At 43.5% G+C, this 21,175-nt stretch overlaps 1 protein-coding gene across 2 annotated transcripts; it reads left to right on the top strand.

Annotated features, from left to right (window-relative positions):
* Positions 1-1,108: 1,108 nt before the first annotated feature.
* On the top strand, positions 1,109-21,156 carry LOC144676406 (ADP-ribosylation factor 3). Of its 2 annotated transcripts, none has more exons than XM_078536825.1 (5): positions 1,109-1,201; positions 11,234-11,420; positions 12,024-12,134; positions 18,857-18,981; positions 19,441-21,156. In XM_078536825.1, exons 2-5 carry the CDS (start codon positions 11,273-11,275, stop codon positions 19,600-19,602), a joined length of 546 nt encoding a protein of 181 aa, XP_078392951.1. In that variant the 5' UTR covers positions 1,109-1,201; positions 11,234-11,272; the 3' UTR covers positions 19,603-21,156. The 2 variants fall into 2 exon arrangements, with proteins under 2 accessions (XP_078392951.1, XP_078392952.1); XM_078536826.1 differs by having other exon boundaries at positions 1,148-1,288.
* The last annotated feature ends 19 nt before the right edge of the window (positions 21,157-21,175 follow it).

Below are 21,175 nucleotides of genomic sequence, written 5' to 3'. Positions count from 1 at the left end.
ACTTGAACTATATCGGCATTGCTTCATCGCTGCTGTTTGTGTCAAAATCCTGAAACACGTCCCTAACAACACTGACAGGGGTGGGAGTGGAAACCTACACCACAGGGATTGCAGCAGTTCAGTATGGTGTCCCACCACCATCTTCTCAAGGACAGTTAAGGAAGGGCAACAAATTATGTGATGTTCACATCCCATAACCAAACAAAAGTCAACAGGCACAGGGGTGATTTGTGAATGAGATTAGGTACAAGTTAGGACACTGGCAGCAGAGTTTTGGATGAGTTCATAGTTTTGTAGGATGCAAGATAGGCCAGCCAGGAGTGCACTGGAAGATTGGATGAGGATTTCAGTAAAAGATGAAGCGAGGCAGGGGCCAAACAGGTGATATTATATGAGTGGAGTAGACAGTCGAGTGATGGAGGGAAATGTGTTTAGAAGCTCATTTCAAAGACAAATATAACACCAAGGTTCTGAACAGTCTGCTTCAGCCGCAGACATTTGTCAGGGAGAGGAACGGAGTGGGTGGTGAGGAAGCAGAGTTTGAAGCGGGGATCGAGAACAATAGCTTCAGTCCTCCCAATATTCAATCAGAGGCAAATTCTGCTCATCCAGAACTGGAGGTTGGATAAGCTGTCTGATCATTTAGAAGCAGAGGAGGAATAGGGAGAGTGGTGGTGGACCTGATAGTAGAGCTGGGTGTCACCAGCGTACATGTGGAGCCTGATATTTTATTAGTCACGTGAGGCTGGAAAACCTTCCTTTATAATAGAACAATCTTCCCTTTTTTAATTGCCAATTAAAAGGCAAGCGATGATTTTCACATCAATTTGTGTCCCTTTCAAAAGGGGCACAAATAATTATGAAAATAATAGCCATAAAACAAAAACGTATCAAATTAAAATCAGGATGTGTGGTTGTCTGTGACTACCCCCCCAGCCAATCGGCCTTTCGCTCCAGAGACTGTTGGAATGACATTGGCCGTCCTTGGGTTACCATGGTGACCCATCCCGAGGGGGCTGGGCTGTCATGTGATGTCATGGGGGAAAGTGGGCGCGTCCCTGCTCGCTATTGGATGACCTCAGCCTCGTCGCCCCCTCCCACCTCCTCCCCTCCCGCCCCCTCCCCCTTTCCCTTGACGTGGCGCAAAGAGAGGGAGAAGGGAGAAAGCTCCAGCGAGCTGTGGCCGCCATCTTAAGCCGAGGTGAGGAAATGAAATGACCGGGAGCGGCTTGTGGCTGAGGATGAGGAGCGGAGGGGTGGTGCTTCCAAGTAAAAAGAACAGTAACGGGTAAAAAGCAGCGGGACATTAGCGGATGACTATCCAATTATCGAGAGAAAAGAAAAATCGTGTAACGGTTCGAGCGGGGCTGGGGCTTGCGAGCCGATAATACTGTATATGAATTGGGCTGCCAGTGTTTACGGGGAGGGTTTGCCTACACGTTGACCGGAGCCTCCCTAAATATCCCCTTGCTGCTGCTTCATCAGTTTCTCTCCGCGCTTTCGGTAGCGGAGCCGAGTTTTATGACCTCGGTCCAGGCATGGGGCCTTGAGTGCCGCCATCTTGGGTTGAAGCGATGGAGATGGACGTAAATTTTTTCCAATTCATATTTAATTATTTAAGAATCCTCCTGTTAAGGATATACCGCGACTGTAGTCGGATTGAAAGGGAAAGAGATGTTTCCTTATGATTGTAGTATACATTTGTATCTTCCCATTGAACAATACTCTGGGTTACGTTGAACCCAATTAGGACTGACAAAAAGCACTTGACTATATATTGACTTGAAAAAGTTTTGGAATTTTACAGCTCAGGCGACAGCCATTCACGTCCTTTTTTTAAAAAAAAGACTGTCGACTTCTAATTCCCTGCCCTTTCCCTGACTCATTATGTTCAACATTTCCCCGTGTGCTGACAACTACTTCATTTCGCTATGAAGTCTACATTTTCAGTCTGAACAAAACACCTCATTGCCGTAATTCTAAGTGCTTGTCAGTCGTGGTGCTACTGCACCCTCATTGAAAGGTGAGTGTAGTCAAAGCAAAACTTTACATGGGCAGTTTCCACTGTAAATGTAGGAATTTATAATGGAACATAAAACCAGAGAGACAAAACAAAATTTACGCAGTGAGTAATGATCTGGACTGTACTGCTTGACTTCGAAAGGTGGAGGTAGGTTCAAGAGTGACTTTCAAAAAGAAATTGGATGTAAATTTAAGGACACCATAGGTGGTGTCCTATTAAGGATACCGTAGCTGGGCTATGGTAAAATAGTTGGGGCAGTGGGACTATTGGATAGATCTTCAATGAACTGACACAAACACCATAGGCTAAATAAGAGTTTTCTGTGTTTTAAGAATATATGAATGTGTGGCTGAATTCTTTCTACAGACCTAATCCAATTAGCACCCTTGTCTCTAATGCCTCTTCACTTGAGACTACTTCTGCTCTACATGGGCTTTGCCAAGAAAGACCAATTGAAGAACTCAAATTTATGGAGAGTCTTTGACAGCCTCAAGGGTGCCCCATAGCACTACACAACTAATGAAGTATTTTTGAAGTGTAGTCACTGTTTGGAGAATTGCGGCAATATATTTGTGCACAGCAAGTTCCCGTAAACAGCAATGAGACACAGGTATTGGCCAATGTAGTGGGAAAACTTTCAAATGGCGCTACAGGATCTTTTAACATCTCACTTTTTGATATTTATTAACTTCATTTTAAAAGCTGTTCTGGATTTTGCTTAAATCACTTTCTGTTGAGTATTCATTGCCTTAATTCTTGCGAAAGACAATTTCTCCTTCCTTTTGCTGCTCTTAAATTTACCTTAGTTAGACTCACCAACCTAGTTACAGGCTTACCAAACTATGAATTATTAAAATGATATTGAAAACCTGATAAGATCTGAAGTAACACTGATATATCAACTGTAAGGTTGAATCTTCTCTGAAATCTGCCTTATCTAATGAGTAGGCCAAATGTTTGGATGGTGTTATAGTCCATTGCCAAATCTTGCAGATGTCTATTTAATCTACTTAATGTATTGCATGGTGATCAGAGATGTAGTGAGCCTCTACATTAATTGAAAATACAGTTCAAATTTGCAGTTTGTGAAGTTGGATGTAGCTCATTGTGTGTCACAGATTTGTTCAACTGCTGAGTTATGGTTTCACTTTCAGTATTTGGTGCAGGGTGTGATTTCTCTGTCTGATAGTTTAGGTTTTGGAGAAGACCCCTTGGCATGAAATACTTATATGCTAGCATCATTAAACTTCCAGCACAACAACAGCAATGTTTTCTTGCTTTGGTAAACCTGTAACAGTGTCATTCACTGACACATTTGAGTCAAATCTGTGGATAAGCTATCATAATGAGCAAGTCCAATTGTTTGGTAATTTCCTGGAGTGTCTCAAAACTTTCTTTGAGTATTCACGAGAATCAAAGGTTTGGCTATCTGTCCCATCTTGGATGTCCAGGTGGGTCTGCTATCTGATAACAAATAATGCAAGTGATACTTAAATATTGTTTTCAAAACTACCAAAAAATAGGTAAAGTGGTGAGAAATTTTAAACAATTGTGTTCTGTCACTGAGAATAGTTTTCAAACTGAGATTAAGTTTATAGATGTCAATCTCTCAGATTCATTAAAACGAACTGAAAACTGGCTCTAAATCTTGAGGGTGATTGCAGTGTGTTTGCTAGGTCCCTCCATGAGCCTAGTTCAGAGTTGTTTGTATGTTCCGCATTAGCTGACTCTCTTCCCTCCTACATCTGTATCCTCTATCTCAATTTTTTTTCCAGAGAGGGTGATGTGAGCATGCCTTTTCACCTGAGGGCTGAATGTCTGCCTCTATGGTTTCCACATGAAATGGGTGATTATTCTCTTCCCTGCCCCCCCCCACCCCCCAACCACCTTTATTATTGGGCACCATCATAAACTATTAATGGTTTAATGGTTTGCAGGTAAATATCAATTGTTGCTTAGATACATAAGTTTGATTTCTTCTTGTTAGCCTCATGCTAATAGCTGCACTAGTAGAAGCCTGGATTGCAGGACATTTACTGTAACCTTCCTGCTTTGGACCTTTGGGAACTATACTCTGTTCCTTATTCACTTGGAAAGTCATGTGACCCATCTCTGTAATCCCCTACTGCCACCCAACTGTTGCTGCAACAAAATAGTTACAATGACTGGCCCATATTCTACTTGGAGTGTCAGTAATAATGCAGGAATATTGTTTCCTACATTATACACTAGACATGCAAGTTAGCTCCAAATGGCAGGCTTTCTGGATGGGGGAAGGTATTATTTGCCAAGGGAGTGGGTGAAAGGGGTTGATTGTGTGCTTTCTGAATGGATGAAATAAAAGATAAACCTACATTAGACTGTTTTGCAGATGGGGTGTGTGTCTTCATTCTGCATGTTTTGCAGTCCTTTGAACTCGGTGAAATTACATTTCAGTGTAAGGGAAAGCATTTGAATTTAGTGATTTGAATCCTACAGCCTCCTGGCTCAAAGCGGTGAATGCTGCAACCAAAATTGACACCTTTATCTGTACAGGAGCTTATACTAATGGATATAAAATTTGTGCCTTGACAGTTTGCAGATGTTGCTTCAAATGTGAGAAAGCTGTAGTGGAGTAATTCTCACAATGCCATAGGACCATTGAAGTTTGCAGCACAGAAGCAGGCCACTTGCCTTATTTCATCTGTGAAAGCATTTTGCTAAAGCAATTAATAGCTAATTCCATTGCCCCAATCTTTCCACACAGCCCTGTATCTTGCTTTTCTTAAAACATTGGTAGAACTAAATTTATTAAATGCTGTTTTATTGCTTTACCTGCATTTGCACTTGCAGGGAATTGTATATTTGAACACCTAGGTATGTCTGCCCAAAAGTTTGAAAAAAAAATTAAATCTTAGCCTGAAATTGTTCCAGTACTTTAGGTACCTCCATGACAGTTTTCCATCCTAACATAAACCTTATGATTCTGTTGTGTGCCCTCCATGGCTTTAATGGGCTATTTAAAACTTCAGTATTCAGTGTTTTGTGTAAATGGATTTTATTTATGTACTCTGAATTTCTTTGTAAAACTCAACCAACATGCACCTCCTGGTCACCCACACCCTTAAGTGTCTCTTCATGGAATGTATACTCCCATTCCTTGTTTTTCCTCCCAAAATCTTCTCCCTCGCACTTATCCACTTTAAAATGCTCCTACCACATGTCTGTCCATTCAATCAATCTCTATCTTTCACCAAGCTCCTCGCTTTATCACACCTCTACACTCAGCATGCACGGAAACTTAATAAGAAGCCTGAGTGTAAAATCTCCCATGAATCTGTGTATTTGATCTGTGGTTGGAACAGGACCATTGGGCCTTGAGGTGCTAGGATGTATTAAAGGTAAGGAAAAGAAAAACACTTCCCCATCAAACTGGTCCTTTAGACCACAAGGCAAGCAACACTTTTCTCTGTTTAATATAATTGATTTCTGTACCAATAGGGCAGGCCTGTGGCTTCAATTGATTGGCTTAATGTGACCACAGATGCCTATAGGCATGTGAATCTTGGTGGAATGTGTGCGATTGGCAGACTTTCTGACCTGGGGGTATGGCCCTGTGAAAGATCAGATACTCTGGTGCAACTTATTTATGTTTATAATTTTGTAATCTTTTGTTACTTGATTCAGTTCTTTAAATACAACTTGCTTTGAACAATTCCAACCTATAATCTCTGACTTAAAATCAACAAATGATCCAGCAGCAAGTTCCCATTTGCAGAAAATAGTTCCAAACTTCTCTTTGCATGCAGAAGCATTTGCTAACTTCACTCTTGAAAGGCCTGGCTCTGATTTTTAGGCTGTGTCCCCTAATATTAATTTCCAAGCCTCTCCATGATTCCAAGGGTTAAATTCGGATTATCATTCCGCTAAATCTACAGTGCAGTCCCTCCAAGGCTAATGTATTGTTCCTGAGGCGTGGTGCTCAGAACTGAGCACACTATTCTGGGTTTTACCAGAGCTTTGTATCGGTGCAGTATGACTTCTGTCCTTGTATTATTGTCACCTAGATATATAACGGCCAACATTAGCCTTTTTTTTGTACCTGTCCGTGACATTTTAATCTACATACATAGCCCATTTGTGCCATTTTCTGTGCCAGCTCTCTGCAAGAGTAATTCACCTAGTCCCTCTCTCCTGCCTTTTCCCTCCCCAGCCCTGCAGATTTCCTGGAATGGGCAGACAAGCGGCTTATGAAATTTAACATGGCGAAGTGACTCATTTTGGTAGGAAGAAGGAGGCAATATAAACTTGAAGGGTGCAATTCTTAAGGGGTTGCAGGATCAGAGACCTGGGGTATATGTATAGAAATCATTAAAGATTCTAATGAAATGTTGTGCCGTAGGTTGGAGGAATACAGCAGCTGTCACAAATTCGCTGACTTTGGCATTTGAATGTCTTAATCTTGCAGCATTAAAAGAGCCCATTCAGCCCTTTTGCCTGTACTGGCTCTTTTTGAAGGCTGAGCAGGTAACCAAAAGTAATACATTGGAAAGATTAAAATGAAATCACTTGAATCAGTTATACTGGCTAATCAAGTAATTTTTTTAATTCTTTCATGGGATGTCACTGGTGTGGCCAGCATTTGTTGCCCACCCCTAATTGCCCCTGAGAAAGTGGTGGTGAGTGGCCTTCCTTAAACCCTGCTCTCTATCAGATGTAAGTATATAGTGCTGTTTGGAAGGGAATCCGGACTTTTTTGACCTTGCAACAGTGAAGGAACATTGATTATAATTTCAAGTCAGGTTGCGAGTGGCTTGGAGGGAAAATTGCAGGTGATAGCGTTCTCGTGTGTCTGCTGCCCTTGTCCTTCTAGGTGGTAGAGGTCACTGGTTTGGAAGGTGGTGTTGAAGGAGCCTTGGTGAGTTGCTGCAGTGCATCTTGTGGCACTTCTGCCACTATACCGGCGGTGGAGGGAGTGAATGTTTAAGGTTGTGGATGAGGTTCTAATCAAGCGGGCTGCTTTGTCCTGGATGGTGGATTTGCACTCGTCCAAGCAAGTGGAGAGTATTCCATCACATTTGTGTCTTGTAGATGGTGGGCAGGCTTTGAGGAGTCGAGGCGAGTTACTTACTGCAGATCTGAAGGCTCGTCCAGTTAAATTTCTGATCAGTGGTGACCCCCAGGGTGTTGATGGTGAGGATTTGGTGGTGATAATGCCATTAAATGCCATGGGGAGTTGTTATATGCTCTTTTGCTGGAAATGGTCATGTGCGCACCACAGAAGTGCTGGGCAATTACCTGTCTTAGCAGCCTAAACCTGAATGTTGTCCATGTTTTGCTGCTTGTAGACATGGGCCTTTTCAGTATCAGAAGAGTCGCAAATACTGAAGCAAACATCTGTGAACGTTCCTACTTCTGACCTGAAAATGGAGGGAAGTTTGGCTGAGGACGCTATCCTGAGGAATTTCTGCAGTGATAACCCGGGGCTGAAAGCTTTGACTTCCAATATCAACAACCATCTTCCTTTACACTAGGCATGTCTCCAAACTGTGGAGAGTTTTCAATGATCTCATTGACTTCAGTCTTGCTAGGGCTCCTTGATACCACACACATGCTGCATTGATGTCATAGGCAGCCAGTGCCACCTTGCCTCTTGAATTCAGCTGTTTTTTTTGTCATGTTTTGACCTAGGTTGTAATGAGGCCTGTAACCGAGTGGTCCTGATGGAACCCAAACTGCTACTTGATAGCACTGTTGATGACACCTACCATTTTGATTGAGAATAGACTGTTGATAATTGACTGGATTAGATTTGTCCTTTTTTTTGTGGACCTGGGCAGTTTTCACATTATTGGGTACGTGCCAGAGTTGTCAGTGTACTAGAATAGCTTGTCTAGAGGTTTACTACGTATTCATACCCTATGTATAAGTCATCCTTCAATTTGTTGTGTACGCACTTTTTTTTAACGGTATCCTGTTGTTGAGTCCTCATCAATATGATATCTGATTCAGCTTAACCAATTTCTCAAATTTTTGAAACCACCAGTTGCCTGTTCCTCCTTTCAGGGGAATAAATAACAGTTAGGGAAATGTATGCATTATTGTAAACTCTCACCAAACAAACAAAGCCTGTTGAGCATTTGCCCTGCCTCCAGCTATACTGGAACCAAACATCAAAGGAGATTAGTGTAGTTTAAACCCATCCTTGTACCACTACATCAGAATGTTTACCAAATATTCTATGGCATCAATGAGCACTTTATGAAGACCCATAGGGCTGGGTATTTATTTCACCAAAGACTCAGTAAATATTGCCCCATAAGCTATTAGACTGAAGCAGTGTCGCTAGAATACTAGTGAAGTATTTGATGTTCAGTGTGTGAATATAAAGAACACCCAACAATGTAACTACCAACTTGTAACTCTAGGGATGCCATGGTTAATAATGGCATTAATGATGAGAGGAAATTAAGTTGATGAATAAGGCCAATAATTTGCATTTATAAAACATACAATGCCCTAAAGTGCTTCAGAGGTCTACTGACAAAAAGGACACTAAATAATGGAAATATTTTGAAGCTTGGTGTTTTGAGAAGGCAGAGTTATTGCCAGTTTAGGGAGGAAATTTGTGGGCATGGAGCCTTGCCAACTGAAGACGCAACTACCGATGGTGGGGCAAGAGGGTGTATAGAGAGCAGATATTCAAAGTCAGAAGCAATGTGTTCTGGTGGGGGTAGAGCTGGAGGAGTTTAAAGACGGAGGAGAGTTGAGGCCAAGAAGGATGTAAAGATGGGGATGGGAACTTTAAATCTGAGATGTTGGACTGTGGAGCCAGTGTAGATCAGGAAGGCTTGGTGCAGTAATTTGCAAATAAATTGTAGGGAAATTGCTGCAGTTTTCCCAAGGGAGTGGGGGCTATTTCTGAGGAAAGAATACCATTTACTACGTCAGCTAGCATAGGGACCAAGCAGGGAAGTTGTGGTTGGCGGTTTAGTGGGAATTGAATCAAAGGAGCAGTAGGTGGGACTCTTGAACTTAACTGCAACATCTTCCAGTGTTGGAGGAGAACGCAGTTTGAGCGGAAGTAATGGGGTGAAGTTAGAGGTCACAGCAAAGCACTTAAGCCAGTGGAGAAATCTAATTTGGCACCAAGATTCAAGCAGATTTCTGTCTACTACAGTAAGGTCCTGGTTTCCAGCAGGTAGGCTGGAAGAGGTGATCTTAAACTTGAGATTAGCACCAGAGCAGAGTCATGGCAGCCAAGGCATATAGTCTAGTCTGGCAGAGCAATGTAGGCAGAAGAACCAAGAAAATTAAATGTGAGCAGAGTCTTAAAATTTAATAAAATAACATTTTTTAAAAAGCACAAACAAACTGGTAGCGTTAGCTTGTAGATTATACTGAAATATATGCCCCAAACCCAATTTCTGCAGGTAGTATTGTTAAAGCTCTCATCTCTGTTCTTGGCATGTTGTAGTCATTATGGCACAGAAGGAGGCTATCCAACCCATCATTTCTGTGCCAGCTCTCTAGAGCAGTCAAGTCAGTCGCATTTCCCTGGATCTATCCCCATGGTCCTGCAAGCTTATTTCCCTCATGTATCCAATTTCCTTTTGAAATTATTGATCAACTCTGCTACCACCATCCTCTTAGACAGCGAGTTCGGGTCATTACTGCTTGCTGCAATATAAAAAAAATGTCTGCCTCACATCACCTCTATCTCTTGCTCAAGATCTTGAATCTGTGTCCCCTCATCCCAATGCCATCAGCTTTTTTTGGCCTGGTCTAAACCTGTTGCCGTTTTGTACACCTCTATCAGTTCTCCTCTCACCTCCTTTGCTTCAAAGCGAACACCCCCAGCTTTTCTAAACTAACCAGGTAGCTAAAATTCCCCCATCCCTGGAAGCATTCTGGAAAATCTGCGCTGCATCCTCTTGTGTGGCAACCAGAAATGGATGCACCACTCTAGTTGTGGCCTAACCAGAGCTTTATAAAGGTTGAGTGTAACTTCCTCGCTTTTGAGCACACTGCCTCTATCTATATACCAAGATCCTATATACTTTGCTAACAACTCTCTCAATATGTCCTGGTCCTGCCACCTTCAAATATGTATGCACATGAACACCCAGGTCTCTCTGTCCCTGTACACTTTTCAGAACTATGCTATTAAGTCTATATTGCCTCTCTTTGTTGCTTCTGCCAATTCCCTCTATTATATTCCATCTGCCTTTGCCTGCCCATTCTACTAGCCTGTCTTATGACCTGCTGCAGTCGGTTGGTATCACACCTCCAAGAATCTTCTGGAATCATCAAATTTTGAAATTTGAATCCATTCCAAAATCTGTATTATCTATACTATATAAAAACAAAAAACTACTGCGGATGCTGGAAATTCAAAACAAAAACAGAATTACCTGGAAAAACTCAGCAGGTCTGACAGCATCGGCGGAGAAGAAAAGAGTTGACGTTTCGAGCCCTCATAACCCTTCAGCAGAACTGAGTAAAGTTAGGAGAGGGGTGAAATATATCAGTTTAAGGTTGGGGGGGTGGGGGGGGTGTGTGTGTGTGGGGTGGGGCTTTACAGCCTTCCGGACTGAATATTGAATTCAACAACTTTAGATCTTGAACTCCCTCCCCCATCCCCACCCCCTTTCCGTTTCTTCCCCCTCCCTTTTGTTTTTTCCAATAATTTATATAGATTTTTCTTTTCCCACCTATTTCCATTATTTTTAAATCTATACCTGTAATGCCCTGTCAGTCTTTCCACCCCACCCCCACTAGAGCTGTACCTTGAGTATCCTGCCATCCATTCTTAATTAGCACATTCTCTTAGATAATATCACCACCTTTAACACATCTTTGTTCCTTTGTCTGTGACATCTTTTGATTATCTGCTCCTATCACTGCTTGCTTGTCCCTACAAACCACCCCCCCCCCCCCCCCCCAGGTAATTCTGTTTTTGTTATCTATAATATATCTTTTATTTAAAAAAAAGGATTCATAGAACACCACTTTACCATTTTCTAGTCTGGAAAAACTAAAGAACTGAAACCCATGATGCAGATGCTCAGTATCAGACCACAGAGCTCCATCAGTGCTCTTGAGTGGGCAGTTCAACTGGATCGGACAATGCTTGACAACTGGCAGGGGTGTTGCAACATGATTATGTCCCAGAATGCTTGTACCCACCCCTCCTGTATTTGTCTGACATTTTTTTAAAATCTTTTTCAGATTAATATTAAACCTCAAGTCTAACCAGAAGCTTAAGCCATGGGATTGTCACTTAACTCATTCCTCAAAAACTTTCTTGGAAGAAAGGAAATGCGTATTCTCATGGTGGGTCTTGATGCAGCTGGCAAGACCACCATTTTATACAAACTGAAATTGGGTGAAATTGTAACCACTATTCCCACTATAGGTAAGTGAGCTTAAAGTTTGAATATTCCATTTGTTGACATGTGAACTATAAAGATGGTTATATTATTGAGATTTTTCATGCATGTGAGATGGTGGTAGAAAAATCTGTCCAACTGTGACCATAGCAATGTAAGTAAGAAGGGACAGAAAACGGCAATATGTTTTTAAAATAAAAGCTGTTTATATAGTGCCTTATCAGAAACATTGAAGCACTTCATGTATGATGCATTGCTTTGAAGTGCTTTGCTTTTAACGGTACTTAAATTTTTCTTTCATATTGGCCAAATGTTCTGTAGTTTTCTTGTATTGCCAGATGCGATTTTGGATCAATGTCTTCAAAATGGACTGTTTTGCATGGAGGGAGGGAAATACGATCCAGCTTTTACAAGCTGATGGTCTATTTTTGAAGGAGTCACTCTTTGGCTAGTGGGCTTCACACACTATCTTGAGCAATAGGCTAACCTGTGGAATTTAGTAGGGTGGGATTGCGCCTGCTACCAACAAGGTTGTTGCACAGATAAGGAGTGGACCTAGGAGGTAATGGTTAGAAGATACAAGGACAGCCAATTCTATATAAATTTGTGTAAATGTTTTGTTTTCCTAGGCTTCAACGTAGAAACTGTGGAATACAGGAACATTAGTTTTACAGTGTGGGATGTGGGTGGACAGGACAAGATCCGTCCACTTTGGCGCCACTACTTTCAAAATACACAAGGTGGGTGCATTTTGATGTTGCTTGGATTTTGAGAACTGCTCGTTTGGATTTCTCCAAAAGACAATGATATTTTTCACCCAACTGGCTAACTCTTTCAATGATGGAGAAAAGATTTGTGTGGTGAGCACACAGTCTGACTAGGAAGTTGTGGGATTTGTGCTCAGTTGCATAGCTGTTGGTGTCAACCACAGAGGAGCCAAGCATTCTCAATTTCCCACTGAGGCAGGAAGCTATTCCATTATCAAGAAAAGAGCACTTGAGTCAGCAACTTGTGAAGGCTCCTTTGACAGCACCTTGCAAACCTGTGACCTTTACCACCTAGAAAGACACATGGGAGCACCAGGATATGCAAGTTTCCCCTCCAAGTCACATACCATCCTGACTAGGAACTATATCACTATCCCTTCACTGTCACTGGACAAAACTCCTGGAACTTCATGCTTAACAGCACAGTGGGTGTACTTGGTCCAGTTGGGCAGCAATAGTTCATGAAGGTCGCTCACCGCCAGCTTGTTAAGGACAATTAGCACTGCTCAACAAATGCTGAGCTTGCCAGTGACACTCACATCCCATGAAAGAATGAAATAGTTACAAACAACTCTTAAATGATTGGCAACAGGCAGGTTTCACTGCTACTAAAAGCTCTGAGTAGACTACAGTACAAGATTCGAATCCACTTTTTTCCAGTTTTGGATATAATGTGAAACTGAATAATTGACACCTCCCGGAATGAGACAAGCAGATGTAGCCCTTGGAGGGTTCAGAGCTTGCCCCTTCCTTTTTAACAATATATTTTTGGATCTTTCCATTTGTTAATAACAGCTGTCGATGCTCAGGGGTGGAATCTCCTCTTTTTAATTCATTCATTATTCATCAGGGGGAGGCAATGGCATAGTGGTATTGTTGCTGGACTAGTAATCCAAAGACCCAGGGTTATGCTCGAATCCTGCCACGGGATGGTGGAATCTGAATTCAGTAAAAATGTGGAAGCCCAATGGTGACCATGAAACCATTGTCGATTGTTGTAAAAACCCATCTGGTTCACTAATGTCCTTTAGGGAAGGAAATCTATCGTCCTTACCTGGCCTACATGTGACTCCAGACCCACAGCAATGTGGTTGACTCTTTAAATGCCGTCTGTAATGGCCTAGCAAGCCACTCAGTTGTAATAAACTGCTACAAAGAAACAAAAAAGGAACTAAACCGGACGGACCACCCAGCATCGACCTAGGCACCGGAAACGACAATGGCAATTGCAGCCCTATCGACCCTGCAAAGTCCTCACTAACATGTGGGGGCTAGTGCCAAAATTGGGAGAGCTGTCTCAGACTAGTCAAGCAATGGCCTGACATAGTCATCCTCACGGAATCATGCTTTACAGATAATGCCCCAGACTCCAGCATCACCATCCCTGGGTATGTCCTGCCCCACAATGGCATACAGTCAGGAGGGAGTTGCCCTGGGAGTCCTCAACATCGACTCCGGACCCCATGAAATCTTGAGGCATCAGGTCAAACATGGGCAAGGATACCAACTGCTCTCCCTCGGCTGATGAATCAGTGCTCCTCCATGTTGAACATCACTTGGAGGAAGCACTGAGGGTGGCAAGGGCACAGAATGTACTCTGGATAGGGGACGTCAATGTCCATCACCAAGAATGGCTCGGTAGCACCAGTACTGACCGAGCTGGCTGAGTCCTAAATGACACAGCTGCTTGACTGGGTCTGCAGCAGGTGATGAGGGAACCAACAAGAGGGAAAAACATACTTGACCTCATGCACACCAACCTGCCTGCCACAGATGCATCTGTCCATAACAGTATCGGTAGGAGTGACCAACCCACAGTCATTGTAGAGACGAAGTCTCGCCTTCACATTGAGGATACCCTCCATCGTGTTGTGTGGCACTACCACAGTGCTAAACGGGATAGATTTAACATATGTAGCAACTCAAGACTGGGCATCATTGAGGCGCTGTGGGCCATCAGCAGAATTGTACTTGAACATAATCTGTAACCTCATGGCCCAGCATGCTCCCCATTCTACCATTACCATCAAGCCAGGGGATCAATGAAGAGTGCAGGAGGGCATGCCAGGAGCAGCACCAGGCATACCTAAAAATGAGTCAACCCAGTGAAGCTATAAAACAGGACTACTTGTGTGCCAAACAGCATAAGCCGCAAGTGATAGACAGAGCTAAGCGATCCCACAACCAGTGGATCAGATCTAAGCTCTGCAGTCCTGTCACATCCAGTCATAATGGTGTGGACAATTAAACAACTCACTGGAGGAGGAGGCTCCACAAATACCCTCATCCTCAATGATGGAGGAGCACAGCACATCAGTGCAAAAGATAAGGCTGAAGCATTCGCAAGAATCTTCAGCTAGAAGTGCCGAGTGGATGATCCATTTCAGCCTCCTCCGGAGGTCTCCGGCATCACAGATGCCAGTCTTCAGCCAATTCGATGCACTCCACGTGATATCAAGAAACGGCTGAAGGCACTGGATACTGCGAAGGCAATGGGTCCTGACAATATTCTGGCAATAGTACTGAAGACTTGTGCTCCAGAACTTGCCGCGCCCCAAGCCAGGCTGTTCCAGTACAGCTACAACACTGACATTTACCCAGCTACGTGGAAAATTGCCCGGGTATGTCCTGTACACAAAAAGCAGGACAAATCCAACCCGGCCAATTACCGCCCCATCAGACTACTCTCCATCAGTAAAGCAGTGGAAGGAGTCATCAACAGTGCTATCAGGCAGCACTTACTTAGCAATAACCTGCCCACTAATGTCCAGTTAGGATTCCGCCAGGGCCACTCAGCTCCTGACTTCGTTACAGCCTTGGTTCAAACATGAACAAAAGAGTTGAACTCCCGAGGTGAGAGTGATTGCCCTTGACATCAAGGCAGCATTTGACCGAGTGTAGAATCCAGGAACTCAAGCAAAACTGGAGTCAATGGGAATCGGGGAAAACTCTCCGCTGTTTGGAGTCAAACCTGGCACAAAGGAAGATGGTTGTGGTTGTTGGAGGTCAGTCATCTCAGCTCCGGGACATCACTGCAGGAGTTCCTCAGGGTAGTGTCCGAGGCCCAACCATTGTCAGCTGCTTCATCAATGACCCGCCTTCCATCATAAGGTCAGAAGTGCGGATGTTCGCTGATGATTGCACAATGTTCAACACCATTCGCGACTCCTCAGATACTGAAGCAGCCCATGTCCAAATGCAGCAAGACCTGGACAATATCCAGGCTTGGGCTAAGAAGTGGCAAGTAACAAGTGTCAGGCAATGACCATCTCCAACAAGGAAAGAGTCCAACCATCGCTCCTTGATGTCCAATGGCATTACCATCACTGCATCCCCCACCATCAACATCCTGGGGGACACCATTGACCAGAAACTGAACTGGACTAGCCATATAAATACTGTGGCTACAAGAGCAGGTCAGAGACTAGGAATCGTGCGACGAGTAACTTGCCTCCTGACTCCCCAAAGCCTGTTCACCATCTACAAGGTACAAGTCAGGAATGTGATGGAATACTCCCCACTTGCCTGGATGAGTGCAGCTCCTACAACACTGAAGAAGCTGGACTTTGTCCAGGACAAAGCATTCCGCTTGATTGGCACCACATCCACAAACATTCACTCCCTCCACCACTGACGCACAGTAGCAGCTGTGGGTACCATCTACAAGATGCACTGCAGGAATTCACCAAGTCTCCTTCAACAGCACCTTCCAAACCCATGACCACTACCACCTAGAAGGACAAGGGCAGCAGATAGATGGGAACACCACCAGCTGTAAGTTCCCCTCCAAGTCACTCACCATGCTGACTTGGAAATATATCACCGTTCCTTCAATGTGGCTGGGTCAAAATCCTGGAACTCCCTAGCAGCACTGTGGGTGTACCTGTGAGTTCAAGAAGGCACCTCACCACCACCACCACCTCAAGGCAACTAGGGATGGGCAATAAATGCTGGCCCAGCCAGCGAAGCCCACATCCTGTGAATGAATAAACAATTTTTAAAATTTGAGCATTAGAGTCAACATACCTAGATCAGCTAAAATGTGGATTGGATCCAGGGACTGACTCTCCTCTAGTGTTCCAACACAATATGCTTTAATCCCAATCATTAGAGACCTTTCACTAGAGATGTGCAGCCAATGGCGGACATTACTATCTCCATATTGTAACCCACCCACAATTTCTGGCAAGATTGACCCATGAAGGTTTCGGTTCCATGCAAGGATTTAGTCCAATTCCTTTTCCGTTGGGATTTCCACAATATTCAGTCGAGTTTAGGTCACCAAGGGAGGCTGTTATGTGAGAGTCCAGAGGGAGACAGTGTAGTGGTAATGTCACTGGACCAATAATCCAGAGGCCCAGGCTAATGCTCAGGGGGACATGGATTCAAATTCCACCATGGCAGCTAGTGGAATTAGTAAATTCAATTACATCTCAGTAACGATGACCATGAAACTACCATTGTCATAGAAACCCAAACCTCCCTGGTTCGCTAATGTCCTTTAGGGAAGAAACTCTGCTAACCTTATCTGGTCTGACCGGTGCGTCTCCAGACCTACAGCAATGTGGTTAACTCTTTAATTGCCCCCTGAAATGGCCTAGCAAGCTACTCAGTTGTGGCAGACCATTATAGAAAATTCAAAGGAATAAAACCATACAAGCTATCCAGTATTAACCTAGGCACCAGAAACAATAATGGCATACCTAGCAAGTCGTCCTTGCTAGCACCTAGAGGCTGGTACGAAAATTAGGAGAGCTGTCCAACAGACGAGTCAAGCAACAGCCTGATAATCATACAACACAGGAATACATGCTGCTTCTGTTGTTTGGCATGCATGTGACAGACAGCTGAGAGATCCTGCATCCAACGGATCAGATTGAAGCTCTGCAGTGCTGCCACATTCAGTTGTGAATAATGGTGGACAATTAAACAACCAACGGGAGGAGAAGGCTCCACAAATATCCCCATTCTCAATGATGGGTGAGCCCCAGCACATCAGTGCAAAGGACAAGGCTGAAGTAATTGCAACCGTCTTTAGCCAGAAGTGCTGAGTGGATGATCCTCCTGAGGTCTCCAGCATCACAGAATCCAGTCTTCAGCCAATTTGATTCACTTTGTGTGATATCAAAAACCCATCAATAGACAGTGTACTACAAAGGCTATGGGCCCTGACAACATTGTGGCAGCAGTACTGAAGGCTTGTAGTCCAGATCTAGCTGTGTCTTGAGTTAAGCTGTTCTAGTACAGCTACAACACTGGTATCCTGGCAATATGGAAAATTGGCCAGGGATATATTGTCCATGAAAAACAGGACACATCCAATCTGGCCAATTGCTGTCACTTATCAAAAAAATTGATGGAAGGTGTCCTCAACAGTGCTATCATGCAGCACTTGCACAGCATTGACTTACTCACTGATGAGTTTAGTTTCTGCCAGGACTACTTGGCTCCTGATCTCATTACAGCCTTCGTCCAAAAATGGATAAAAGAGCTGAACTCCAGAGGTGAGGTGAGAGTGACTCCCCTGACATCAAGGCAGCATTTGATAGTGTGGCATCAAGGAGTCATAGCAAAATTGAGGTTAGTGGGAACCTGGAAAAACACTCCACTGGTTGGAGTCATACCTAGCACAAAGGAAGATGACCAGTTGTTGGATGCCAATCATCTTAGTTCCAGGACATCACTGCAGGAGTTTCTCAGGGTAGTGTCGTAGGCCCAACCATCTTTAGGTGTTTCATCAGTGAGCTTCCTCCCATAAAGTTAGAAGTGGGGATGTTCACAGAGGATGAGTGTTCAGTACCATATGCAACTCCTTGTATACTGAAGCAGAGAGTGTTGAAATGCAGTAAGACCCGGGGCAACATTCAGGCTTGGGCTGCTAAGTGGCAAGTAACATTCATGCCCACAAGTACCAGACAATGACATCTCCAATAAGAGAATCTAACCATCTCCCCATAACATTCAGTGGCGTTACCATCACTGAAACCCCCACTATCAACATCATGGGGCTTAACCACTGACCAAGAAGCTGAACTGGACTAGCCATATAAATACTGTGGCTACGAGAGCAGGTCAGTCTAGGAATTCTGGCGAGTAACTTGTCTGACTTCCCAAAGCCTGTCCATCATCTACAAGTCAAGTCAGGAGTGAGATGAAATTCTCACTTGCCTGGATGAGTGCAGCTTCAGCGAGATTCGAGCTTGGCACCATCCGGGACAAATTTTGCTTGATTGGCACCCCTTCACGGTACGCAGTGGCAGCAGTGTGTGCCACCTACAAGATGCACTGCAGCAAATTGCTGAATCTCCTTCACCTTCCAAATATGACCTCTACCCCCTAGAAAGAGCAGCAGATGCATGGGAACTCCACCTGCAAGTTCCCACACCATCATTTCAAGTCTCACACCATCCTCACTTGGAACTAGATCACTGTTCCTTTCTGTTGCTGGATCAAAATCCTAGAACTCACTCTCTAACAGCACTGTGGATGTACCTGCAGCAAATGGACCATAGTGGTTCAAAAAGATGGCTCACTACCTTTATCAAGGACAGTTAGGGATGGGCAACAAATGCTGGCCTTGCCAGTAGCTCCCACACCCTGAGAAATGTTTTTTAAAAAGTAGCTGTAATGTAGTGGGGAGTCAGATGGGGGTGAGAAACTGCCTTCCCTATTATCAACATTTACTTGTGTTTCAGGTTTGATTTTTGTGGTTGACAGTAACGACAGGGAGAGAGTGAATGAAGCTAAAGAAGAGTTGATGAGAATGCTAGCTGAAGATGAGCTACGAGATGCTGTGTTGTTACTTTTTGCAAACAAACAGGTGAGTACTAGACTCAGGACAGACAACGCTGAGGCCTTGGCCTTCAGGACAGCACTCGAATGGAGACCTACCAGCCACAGAGCCTTATGATAGTACCCTGGGCTGCCTTACAGATGTACCACTGTTTTCCAATTTGTCATCCTGGCTTGAGCACGCCAGCTGCATGGGAGTGCCCTGGCATCAGTTGGAATTTCATGGTGTTAAACATTCATGTGTGTGCTGTGCTCCCATGCCATCATGGTATTGGTTGGTTTTGACCTGGTTACTATTAACATGGGTAATGTTTCCATTTTAACCACTCAAATCCAGCTTGTTAATTTTGTATGATCTGTTTTAGCTGCTGAGTGCCTTCTGTCAAACTGCTCCTTTCCCAAAGATGTCACTGCAACACCAAAGATGGGCCAGGACTTGAATCTGTTAGATCTGCTTCCAATTCTACATTTTTTTTCCCCCCTCCAGGATCTGCCTAACGCAATGAATGCTGCAGAGATAACAGATAAACTGGGTCTGCATCAGCTCCGTCAGAGGACCTGGTTCATCCAGGCAACCTGTGCGACCAGTGGTGACGGCCTGTATGAAGGACTGGACTGGCTGTCCAACCAACTCAAAAGCAACAAATAACTCCTCTCTCCCTCCCCCCCCATCCCCTCCCTCCCCTCCTGCCCGTCCTTTCCTTCCTGCTTTATTATGTAGTGTGGCAAACTGCTACTTTGTGGTATTGGGTACCAGGAACCTGCTTCATTACATCCAATCACTAGAACTATAAATAACATCATGCTGTATGGGTGAGAAGTACAGACTTGAAAGGAAATATGCTGTTTCTTATTTGTGTATATATCGTCCCTCTTTTTGTAATGAGGCAGTTTCTTGCTACTCCTATGCAATATATTACCCCCATGGTTGTTCTTTGTTTTCCCTTCTTTTGAAGGTTTAAACTGACTTGTAAGTATTAAGTGTAGGAAAGGGATATACAAACAGCTTAGAAATGGGAGATGCTTATGTATGCTCTCAATAGTACAACGCACTGCAAAGGCTGTTCCATGGTGTGGGTATGGCTTTTCTTTTTGTTGGAGGGAGGGAAACTTGCATGTGACTTTGATTTTTCAACTTGTTTTCCTCATTGCCCAAATCTGGGATTTCAGGAGTTGAGGACTGCTTGTGATTTTATTTTAAAATTCTAACATTACACTTGTGATTACTAGGTTCAGGTTCTCTTGCACTATTCTGCGAGTCAGTTTCAAAGGTTGCCCAAGTATCCCTTTCCTAGACCTATGCAGGCTGGATTTGAAATTCAACAGAATAAAATATATTCTAACCCACTTTTTTCTGCCTTCTGAATAATTTAAGTCCAACTCTTAAATAGCTTAATTTAAAATGAGCTGATGGTTAGTTATTTTACAGTGAAGTGCTGGAGGTTCTTGTGAATAAGGGGCCACTGTTAAACTTAGCTTTACAATATCATGAATTGTCAGGGAAGAGCAAGAGAGAAAGAAGGGAAGAGAAAGTTAGTGACCATAGTAATAAGTCTTGAACTATTAAGTGAAGCAAAAAGATGAGTAGCCAAGAATGCCTAATTTATATCACCTGTTTGAATTTGGAGTCTTGTGCTGACTCTTCCTTTCTCCCTCATGGCTCACCCCATACTTGACAGTAAGCTGACCACAGCATGCAGGCACTGTTGGGTCAGATGAGAAAGAAGCTTCTTTTTGGCTTTTATTAGCTTGTCCCTTGGCTCGTGTATAGTCGGTAGCAATGTCCAGTGAATGCACCTAAACCCCCTCCCCTTGCCCTCTTTGTTTTTCTCCAGTGTGTTGAAACTGCATCTGAGTCATTCCATTTTTGGTGTTGTGCAAGACATATTTCCATCAATTCCTATTCCCTCCCCCATGCCATCCTGAATGTTTGGAATTCAAAGCAAGACCCATCCACCCGATACATGAATACTGCAAGGACCTGGTTTGCCAGCAGAAAGCTGTTTTTTTTTTTCTTTACCTTAGTTAAGGCTGAGAAATATATGGACAGTAAATAGCTGGGTCTGATCAGGATGGGTTATTGGTGTGAAGTTAATCCTTTCATTACACACACTACTAATCAAATGTTTTGTATACTTGTTTCAATTTTCATTTTGACAAGCACTGTAATTAAAGCTGTTAGAATAAAATCTCTTAAGATTAATGATTTTGGTTCCTGCCCT

Source organism: Cetorhinus maximus, unplaced genomic scaffold (assembly GCF_964194155.1).
Source record: "Cetorhinus maximus unplaced genomic scaffold, sCetMax3.hap1.1 HAP1_SCAFFOLD_1570, whole genome shotgun sequence".
In the NCBI taxonomy this organism is placed as follows: Eukaryota; Metazoa; Chordata; class Chondrichthyes; order Lamniformes; family Cetorhinidae; genus Cetorhinus; species Cetorhinus maximus.
This window is presented reverse-complemented; position numbering and strand designations above follow the sequence as displayed.

What these genes read in the sequence shown, in the direction of transcription:
- LOC144676406 (XM_078536825.1), top strand. Translation starts at nt 11,273, where the DNA reads ATGGGATTGTCACTTAACTCATTCCTCAAAAACTTTCTTGGAAGAAAG. An exon ending in CTACTTTCAAAATACACAAG is followed by an intron (nt 12,135 to 18,856) that starts GTGGGTGCATTT and finishes CTTGTGTTTCAG; the next exon opens with GTTTGATTTTTGTGGTTGAC. An exon ending in TACTTTTTGCAAACAAACAG is followed by an intron (nt 18,982 to 19,440) that starts GTGAGTACTAGA and finishes TCCCCCCTCCAG; the next exon opens with GATCTGCCTAACGCAATGAA.